Source organism: Primulina eburnea, chromosome 9, assembly GCF_022965805.1.
Source record: "Primulina eburnea isolate SZY01 chromosome 9, ASM2296580v1, whole genome shotgun sequence".
In the NCBI taxonomy this organism is placed as follows: Eukaryota; Viridiplantae; Streptophyta; class Magnoliopsida; order Lamiales; family Gesneriaceae; genus Primulina; species Primulina eburnea.
The window spans coordinates 24765537-24776208 of record NC_133109.1 but is presented as its reverse complement, the minus strand read 5'-3'; the positions used below and the strand labels follow the sequence as shown (position 1 = coordinate 24776208).

The following is a 10672-nucleotide window of genomic DNA, read 5'->3' as shown; positions in this document are numbered from 1 at the left end:
GGGTTTGGTCAATAAAATTATAAAAAAACAAGGATTTTAGCGGCTATCCCTAGAATTCTAAGGTTAATTGCTTGGAACAATTTGAATAAATTATTTGTTTGCCGATGAACAGTGAGATAATTGAACAATAGAATTCCCTTGAATCCGATCTTTCTCATATTAAATTCTTTACTTTATTCTAGTTGATTAATTGTCATTTAAATTTATTTTTTTTTTTCGTGGATAAATTTAGTCAATTTATTTTATTTAATTCATAAACAAATCCCCCCTCTTTTATTTTTATTATCAAAAGAAATAAATCTACCGTTCCTTGTAGATTCGACCCTACTCACCATTACACTTGTTTTTAATTAAAAGAGTAGGAATTAATTTGGTGGTCAACGACAACACACCAAATTTTCACAAAATAAACCAAACTTATAAATATGAAAAAAAACAAAACAATAAAAATTTGGGTTGCCTCCCAAAAGCGCAATTTTTTTTACATTTTTATGCTCGACATTTTTCGTCCCTTTAACTTTCCGAATAGTGTGGTTTGTCCAACTCTAGTTCGAGCATGTTTGCCACACTTTCATCCTCGTGAAACACCTTCAATCTATGTCCATTCACCTTGAAAATTTTATCAGTATCCAAACTCTTGATTTCCACTGCACCATAAGGGAATACGTGAGTAACAACAAACGGTCCAAGCCATTAGGAACGAAGCTTACCTGACATGAGCTTTAGCCGAGAATTTTACAGCAGCACTCGTTGTCCGACAACAAAATGTTTTCGTAGAATCGAATTATCATTAAACAAATTTGTTTTCTCTTTGTAAATTCGTGAATTCAAATATGCTTCCAATCTTATCTCCTCCAACTCTTGTAGTTGCAACTTTCTCAACTCGCCCGCTTCTTCTAAGTTCATATTGCAGTGTTTGACCGCCCAATAGGCTTTATGTTCAATTTCCACAGGCAAATGACTCGTTTTTCCAAAGACTAACATGTAAAGAGACATCCCTATTGGAGTTTTGTATGTCGTCCGATAGGCCCAGAGCGCATCATCGAGACGAAGGCTCCAATCTTTTCTTCCCGGATTGACGGTCTTTGCTAGGATAGACTTGATCTCCCGATTGGAAACTTCGGCCTAACCATTCATTTGTGGATGATAGGCAGTGGCCACTCTATGATGTACCCCATACTTCTTCAGCAATGCTTCAATTGTTCGATTGCAAAAATGGGTTCCTTGATCACTTATTAGCGCCCTTGGGATTCCGAACCTGCTGAAAATATTAGACTTGATAAAACCTACAACCACTTTAGAATCATTAGTCCTAGTGGGTTTTGCTTCTACCCACTTCGAAACATAATCAACTGCCAGCAGTATGTAAAGATAGCCTCCCGATGAAGGGAATGGTCCCATGAAATCCATGCCCCAAATATAAAAAATATCACATACAAGAATTGGATTTTGGGGCATTTCATTTCTATGGGACAAATATCCCGTTCTTTGACATTGTTCACATTTTTTACAAAACAAATAGGCATCCTTAAAAATTGTTTCCCAATATAAACCACAATCCAAAATTTTCCTAGCCGTCCGTTTCGGTCCAAAATGGCCACCACATGCATAATTATGACAGAAAGTCAATCATTAAGTAAAATTCCGGTAACCAAATAATTAACTCTGTCTGCATACCAGGGATTCATACCTTTCACTTGAAATAGTTGCTCATCAGGAAAAAATTTGAAAACAGACAAAACATTATCTTCGTTCACTAACCTACTCAGATGATCAACTACTGGATTCTCAATTCCTTTTCGATCCTTGATCTCGATGTTGAATTTTTGGAGTAAGAGTATCCACCTTATCAACCTCGGTTTTGACTCCTTTTTTGTCAACAGATATTTCAATGTTGCATGATCAGAAAACACAATTACTTTAGAGCCTAGCAAATATGATCGAAATTTTTCTAAAGCAAAAATAATTGCTAAAAGCTCTTTTTCTGTAGTGGTGTAATTTCACTGCGCAGAGTCCAATGTTCTTGAGGCATAGTATATGACGTGACTCTTCTTATCAACTTTCTGGCTAGAACAGTCCCCACAGCATAATTGCTCGCATCACACATGATTTCAAAGGGCAAATTCCAGTCAGGTGGTTGGATAATAGGCGCTATGGTCAACATGTTTTTTAGCTTGTTTAAAGCCTCCTTGCAATCTTCTCAAAACTCGAAAGGTACATCTTTTTGGAGCAACATGGACATCGGTAGAGCAATCTTTGAGAAATTCTTAATAAACCTGCGGTAAAAACCTGCATGTCCAAGAAAACCTCGAATTCCCTTAACGTTAGTGGGGTGGGGTAAATTTGTGATTAAATCAACCTTTGCTTTATCAACCTCAATACCCCTAGAGGAAACCACATGTCCTACACAATGCCTTCGGTCACCATAAAATGACACTTTTCATAATTCAAAACCAGATTGGTTTCCATGCACCTTTTCAAAATCTTGGACAAGTGACTCAAACAATTGTCAAATGAATCCCCATAGACAGTGAAATCATCCATAAATACCTCAATACAGTTTTCAATATACTCTTAAAAAATACTAAGCATGCACCTTTGAAACGTACCTGGAGCATTACAAAGTCCAAAAGGCATATGTCTGTAGGCAAATGTTCCAAAGGGGCATGTAAAAGTTGTCTTCTCCTGATCCTCCTGAGCAATGACTATCTGGTAATAACCTGATGTTCTAGTTGAACAATTTATACAATTTGTCTGAAGCGAAGAATTACTCCGTTAAAGAAAAATAGCGAGTATTTAAAACTACAATTTGTAGTAAATGTCAATAAAATGATTAACAAATGACATGTGACATATGAGCACATTTTAGCTCAAAGCTTCTAAACCAAAGTCGGCTATGAGAAAATAATTTCATGTGTCGTAATATATATATATATATATATATATATATATATATATATATATATATATATATAAAATTTTCTAAGGATTTGAAGTAAATTGGATTTAACCTTCAAAACTATAATTTAAATAGAACAACATGTCATTACACGAATTAAGATGATCATGATACATGTGATAGATTCAGCTTAGTACTCTTGAAAAGTTTACTAAAATGGTCAAGTATTTGAAATGTAAATTTTCGATGAAATACTTGGAAAAGACAATTCTGTCTATGATTATGAACTGAACTTTTTCCGGAGAATATACGTAAGTTGTAGTACAAAGAAAATATACACAAATACTTTTACAAGTTATCTCTATTTCTGGTGGTTAATCATTTTGCCAACATGAAGATGACGAAAAAGTATTCTCTTTTTAGGTACACTAGAAATAATGCATGTGAACATATACTCTACTTCATTGTCTTAATCGACATATATTTTTACTATATGATTTGTGTATATTAAAGATGAATAAGTTCATTTTGTATTTTTTTATTACTTGGACTTAAGCTCATATATTAAGATGTGATATACATAGATATAAGAATTTCAAACTCAATTGATTCACAATGATTTTTTATAAGAAATACCAACGCAAATAATGAAAATTTGGATTCATAATTACTTTAAATATGATATAAAAATAATAGGTGCAAATTTTTTTGACCTTTTAGTTGCAAAATACAGTGATAAATGCATGTAGGTGCACTATTTCATTGTGACAATTATAACTTTCTTCAAATATCTCATTTCTCACTCAATGATCAAACTTTGTTTATTTCTTATTTTGATGATCGACAAATCCAATATTTCATTTAAATGTTTTTGTTAATAATACTTACATGAGTTTTATTGTGTATTTCTTCAATTTGAAAAGAATCAATTATAATTAAATCTACAACAATATCTGAAAACTGAAGAATGCTTCTAAATTTAAAAATCGAGTAAAAACTAAAAGTTGATGCAATTTGTTTCTTCTAATTTTACTATCGAATAATGTAGGACCGAACATTTGCCGCTTTACCAAAAGCTATAGCTGATGGCTACGATACAAGTCAAATCTTTTAAACCATACAACCGCTCAAGCGCCTACCCAGCAGGAACAATTATTGTACCCAACAATCTCTCTCCTAATAATTGCAATCAATGATAATCAAACTCGTGACTTTAGCTCTGATACCAATTATAAGATCTAATGTACTGTTTTACCAAAAGTTATAAATGATGATAATGATGCAACTCAAATTTTTAAATAAGACGACAGCTCAAGCACAACATTTCAATTATTATACCAAACATGATCAATTATTGTACCTAACAAATAAGTTTATGTAAATAACTTTTTTATCATACAAATTTATAAGACATCTGAGTAAAGTATATAGTTGAAATTCCACATAAGTAGTAGAGAAAAAAATCATTTTCATCTATTTCATAATTTATATTTTAAAATAAAAGAAAAATCAGAAAAAATAGCATGTTGACAAGAAGTCCAAATTGAAAATTGAATTAATACATTCCTACTCATAATTAAATTCTACTATTTATTTTAAATAGATTTAACATGTTTATCCAACTAAAAATATTGAAAGAATTGTTTATATAATTCAATGAAAAAGTCGAAGTACATCAGTTTCTGATTCTGAACAACGATCACATTATTTTTACATTACAATGATAAATAAAATATTATTTTTAGTTTATCATCATAATCTTTATCTCAATAAACATATTTTCGAATATAGGATGTTAAATTTAATATATATTGATATTAGATAATCACAGTGTTAATTCTAACAATTTTTTTTTATCGTTGTCAATACATTACTTTTTCTATCTTCAAATGTATTAATCTATTTTGTTGTATACAAAGTATAATAATTCTTTGATTAATTGATCAAATTTAAGCTTAGGTGTTTAGAAAAAATTAGCCACAATGCATGAACTCTCATTTTGTGCAATGACAAAACAGAAGATGAGTTAACTACTTATCAAGTGAGATACTTGTATATATGAGTTTCATTCAGCTTAACCCATTATATTTTTTTTATTAACTCACTTTTCGTTCATTTTTACTCCACTAACTTCGCAGTGTGGCAGTCAACCAGTATGACTCATTCAAACATTAGCCTTTGATTTTTTTAGTAAATAGTGACCTCCACTCTCACCAAATTCAATTTTTAGAAGTCGATATTAGTAATTTATAGGTAATAGACAATTATTTAATTATATTTTCTGTCTTTTGTTTAATTGTGTAAATTTTTATGTTCTACCTAATTCATATTTTGAATTTTTATTGAATTTTTTTAATCAACATTAGAAGTGTTGCACGCATACAATATACATATAAAATTAATATATTTTAAAATATTAATATTGAAGTGTCAAATAAATGTATTGATCATTATTTAAGAACTTTTTTAACATATATACAACATAATTCAGATTTAAAGATCAACATACTAATAAACAATTGTGATGAATATCATATGAAACAAATGGTGTTAGTCCAAAAAGATTAAATATGATTATAATAAATGAATCTTTCTTAATTAATTAGAAGATTTTCAGAACATGTGTAGAATTACTTAGAATGTTTTCAATATAGCAAATTGATAATTATTTTTCCGCATGAGTTAGTGATTGAGTTTTTATGAACATTTAAAAAAAATTCGTGTATTTTGTTATAGTAACAGTGTCTTATTATTTAAAACAATAAATGAAAAAAATTATCAAGATAAAAAAATAATCAGGAAATTCAACAATATATGGTCACTCAATTAATTTGATTGACACGCTCTTTAGTTTGCTGATTTAATAGATGTTAAATCCACAATCACTGAGTTTGACAAGAATTCTTGTTGAATAAAACACAATTACAATAAATTACTTGATTGTATTTGTAATGAAATTTTGAATATTTCATATATGCTTGACTTATTTCATTTATAAGGTTGAAATTTTATATATTATGATATAAGATTTGTTATGCATATTAACATCGATAAATTCACTAAAAATTTATTGATTTATATTTTAATTCCCGCTACCACATAATTCTGGTTTCCAGACATTGTGTATTCGTTTGCTTGAATTTATTGTTCCTTATTTTTTCAAGGCCCATAATATGTCAAACATGAAAAAATTTCAACACAACCCACTTAAATTGTTTGGAGGTGTGGGTCAAACCGATGGACCCAACCCAAATTGACGGCTTTAATCACAATTATCTTTACCTTGTTTTATTCAAATAATTTATAAATATAAACCACAAAAAAATATTGGTGGCAAAATTTTTTATTTAAACATATAAATTCTAGTCAGCGGTCACAAGTAAAAATATTTAAAAATCAAATTTATTTTATAAAAAAAGTATGTCACAATAAATTTTTTGACCATATTTTATTAAAGTAATTTTTAAATATAAACATTTGCAAAAAATATTTTTTAAGATGCATAAGCTATATCCAACGTCAGAAAAAAAAATTTAACGAAAACATGAAGAAAAAAAACAATTAATTAGGCACAAAAAAAATTCACAATTCAACAATGAGCCATTTCTAAACTTTAATTAATTTAATTACATAATGAAAAGATAAATAAAAAAAATCTAAATCATTTGTTTAAAATAACACCCTTTTCCCAAATCTCAACTCTGGGGACGTGCGCAAGCTTCCACAGATGCCCTCCATTGAATTTCTCTGACATATTCACGAATTCCACATGCTGAAGATTGATTAAATGCTCGATGCCCTCCGGCAACTCCTCCATTCGTTCACAATCCCATAAATCCAATCGTGCCAGGCGAGGCATGGAATCCTTCTCCACTCTCACACATCTCAACCCTCTTAATTTCCCTAGACACAATGTTTCAAGCTTCTGAAATTTTCTGCTCTTGAAAATCAATTCTTCGCCTTCATATGCAAATATAGCAATCTCTAGGCGTACCAGATTGGGCAAATCTCCGAGGTGTTCTAACGGATCCTCTCTTAGTCTACTCCCCCATAGTCCTAGTACAGCAAGCCCATGAAGCGAATATGCCCACCGAGGAAGCTTCTCCAAACGTCCGCACAGACAAATCATACGAAGAAATGGCAAAGGTAGAGAAGACAAAGAGTGATCCAAATCAATCACCTCATCCTCATTAATGGATGAAATGTCAAGCTCCCGCAGGTTGGTGAGATTCACTAGCGACAAGCAAAGATCCCTTCCATCTTCTCTTCTCAGTTTTGTGATGCCCAAACTTCGGAGTTGAGTTAGCTTCCCTACTTGTTGCACTATTTTAATACCATCTTCTTCGTCTGCATCTATCCCACGAAGCGTTTGTAAGGATGTCAAGTAAGATCCTATTTCATATGGCGCCTTACAGCCTTGTGCAACAACTGAGACTGGATTTGTGCTGTAGGACGTTCCTACTAGGATATGCCGAAGTTTGCGAAGCTTCAGAATCTCAACGGGGAATTCTGTCACTTTGGATCGGTCGAGATTTAACGTCTCTAGGATTTGAAGATTTCCGATTGATTTTGGAATGACAGAGATATTTGTTCCACTTAAGTCGAGATATTTGAGGTGATATTGTTTGAATACATCATTTGGGATGCTATCTATTGGAGCATTTCTTAGACTCAATACCTTCAATATCCTGCAATGCCCCAAAACCTCATGGAAGACGAGTACTACTGATTCTGAATATTCTGAAAAATCCAACCAAAACAAAGAGCGAAGATACTTTACATTGTCTGTCCCTTTATGAATTGCCATGCGTCGGATCTTATCAGGACGAATCATCTCTCCTTCGCTAGTTCCTGTAAACAGATTTTGTTCTCTAGATTTCGAAATGATGTATTCACGTAGAATGTCATGGATACGAAACGATTCTGGGGTGGTTCCATCAAGAGATGTTTCTGCTACCCCGATTAGACTTCTGTTGAGAAGCTCACTAAGATAGGTCTCTGCGATTTCTTCCCGTGTCTTTCCATCTTTTGGCTCCACAAAACCTTCTGCTATCCATATACGAATTAACTCCCACTTTTCGAGCAAATAATCTTCTGGAAAGATGCTCAAGTATAAGAAGCATGCTTTGAGATAGTATGGCAAGTCATAATAACTGAGAGACAGTAGTTTGTTCAGCCTTTTGAGATAGTCTCCCTCTAATTCAAGACCAATGGTGCGCTCTAATATTTTCCAATCTTCAAAATTGTTGTTCTTGGTTGCTAGGAGCCCACCAATCACAACAATTGCAAGCGGCAAGCCCTCGCATCTCTTTAAGATGCTTTTCGAGATTTCGTTTAAATAGGAAGGACATGAGTTTCCTGGAAATGCCTTTCTGTAAAACAATTTTTCCGAATTTTCAGCATTCAAAGGAGCTAAATTATACAAATGGCCACGGGTCTCGATACAAGCGGCATTGCCTATGTTGTATAAGCGAGTCGTGATGATGATGCGGCCACGAGCATTATTTCTTGGAAATGAATACCTGATGGATTCCCATACATGGACTTTCCAAACATCATCTAGGACAATCATGTAAGTTTTATCCTTGAGAAACTTATAAACATATTCTTTCATTCCGTCGCCATTCATTGCTTCCAGATTTTCTGGTGGTTGTAGCTTGGCTTCGCTAACAAGCTGGTTAATCATGTCCCGCAAAAGACGATCTAAGTCGATATTCTCTGAAACAGTAACCCACACATGGCAATCGAAATTGGATTTTACTGATGAATCATCATAGATCTTTTTAACAAGGGTTGTTTTCCCCAACCCACCCATGCCAACCACTGAAATGACCATAAGCCCATCATCAGTCTGCTTAAGCCACTCGACCAGCTGTTTCTTTGGTTCTTCAATGCCCACAACCTCTTCTTCTTCCAATAGAAGCGCATCACCTCGTGTGTCATACGTTTTACTGCTACTGCTTGACTCTTGATTCTTGAAACCATAAATGTCTTTGAATCTCAGTTGAGTCGTGGCAACATTTCCCATTCTTAACTTGATTTTTCGGAATTCAGATGCAATTTGATGGCGAAGTATCACTTTTTTTACCGAGGCACACATCTTTTTGACGTATCGTTTGTATCCATCTGCATCACAATGTAAATGGGCTAGTTTGAGCATGTATCTTTCGAGGACATCTTCAGTGTCGTAAGTGATCTCGCGCACTTTCTTGACCCATTCTTTGAGTTGGGGATCAGTTTCTTCTTTCTCATCAGCAGCTCGAAGAAATGCCCTCATCTGTCCCGATTCATCTCGAATATACACGGCATTGTCTCCGATCCCTCCAAGCAATTCTTGCTCCTGTTGGAGGAAGAGAGTAAGCTGATTGAAGAGAAACGATGCCGCACTCTCTGCCATTTTTATTCATTCAAGTCCTCGTATATACGTACGTTGTTGTTATGCTGCAAGATACAAAGATCAAATGAAGGTAACTTCAGTGGTGGAGTAGAATTGGAGATAGAATTCTACAAAGAAATTAAGAGGAAAATGGTTTGCAAAAGAATCAAACATGATAGAAGAAGAATTATACCTCATATGTTGAGATCCATTATTATTATTTCTTTCTTGGAAAATAAAATCACTTGGTAGGAGAAGAGGATAAGGATTACAAGAAGCAAGAGACCTCAACTTTATAAAAATAATCCTTCCCTTAGCTAGCTGGAGGGTCGGAGTTGACCCAACTTTCAAGTCTTTCTGTGTGGACTTGTCATCATTGTGGAAATTTCAATTTCCACGAAATTTTCCTAATTTTTAATTTGGAGACTCTTGTGGACTTGTCGTCATCGTGGAAATTTCTTAATTTTTAATTGAGTAGGTCTCTTGTGACATGATTTTACGTATCTTTATCTGTGAGACGGATCAACCCTACTGATATTTACAATAAAAAGTAATACACTTAGCATAAAAAGTAATATTTTTTCATGGATGACCCAAATAAGAGATCCGTTTCACAAAATATGACCGTTTCACACAAATTTTTGTTTTTTTAATTATAACTAGATTTTTTGTGTAGACGGAGATTTGCGGTACCCAAAATTTCGAAACCTGACAATTTTCACTCATTTTGTAAATTTGCACCACAATTTTTTGAAATTCATTCAGTCGCCATTAACCTCATTTTTTCGGAAATTTAAAAGGGTACATTTGACCACTTCTTGTCACATGGTATATCGGACTCTGACAATCCATTTAAGAGGCTGATTATGACAGCTTGCAAGTTGCAACCCCCCTCCCCCTCGCCATGCAGCTTATATGAGAAAGATTTGAATTTGGACAAGTCATAGACTAATATGACGATGAAAAGATAAATAATTGAGTTGGAAGCAACCACCACCGTAGTAAAATTGTGTTGTCTCAATTTAGACTTATGAGACGCGACTCTTTAGCTATGATCTTGCTTATTGATGGTACGAGGGTGTCTATAAATATTAACATTTAAGGTCTTAAGTACACAACTCATCAGAACAATAATATACTATCTACAGACTACAGTGAGTTGACGTACTCAAAAAGATTAAAATTGGAGAAAATCATAATACTTACAATCATTCAACGGCTAAAGATAATTGTGAAGGCCACATATTTTGTAAGCATGCAAGACAAATGCATCTCAATGCATGCATATGTTCCGAAAATTTGAAGACATAAAAGCAAGCGACTTTAGTCTCCATAGCTTATTAAAAGCTCTTCAAAACGAGACACAAACCTAGGGTCTCCATCTGATAGTATGTTAG

At 33.3% G+C, this 10672-nt stretch overlaps 1 protein-coding gene across 1 annotated transcript; it reads right to left on the bottom strand.

Annotated features, from left to right (window-relative positions):
• Positions 1–6526: 6526 nt before the first annotated feature.
• LOC140841369 (disease resistance protein RPM1-like) lies at positions 6527–9615 on the bottom strand. Its single transcript, XM_073208731.1, has 2 exons — positions 9469–9615; positions 6527–9340 (listed from the first exon to the last, which is right to left on the bottom strand). The coding sequence occupies exon 2, from the start codon at positions 9294–9296 to the stop codon at positions 6561–6563; it is 2736 nt and encodes a 911-aa protein (XP_073064832.1). The 5' UTR covers positions 9297–9340; positions 9469–9615; the 3' UTR covers positions 6527–6560.
• Positions 9616–10672: the final 1057 nt, after the last annotated feature.

Bases quoted from the DNA above. Each gene is read 5' to 3' on its own strand.
- LOC140841369 (XM_073208731.1), bottom strand. From the start codon at position 9,296: ATGGCAGAGAGTGCGGCATCGTTTCTCTTCAATCAGCTTACTCTCTTC.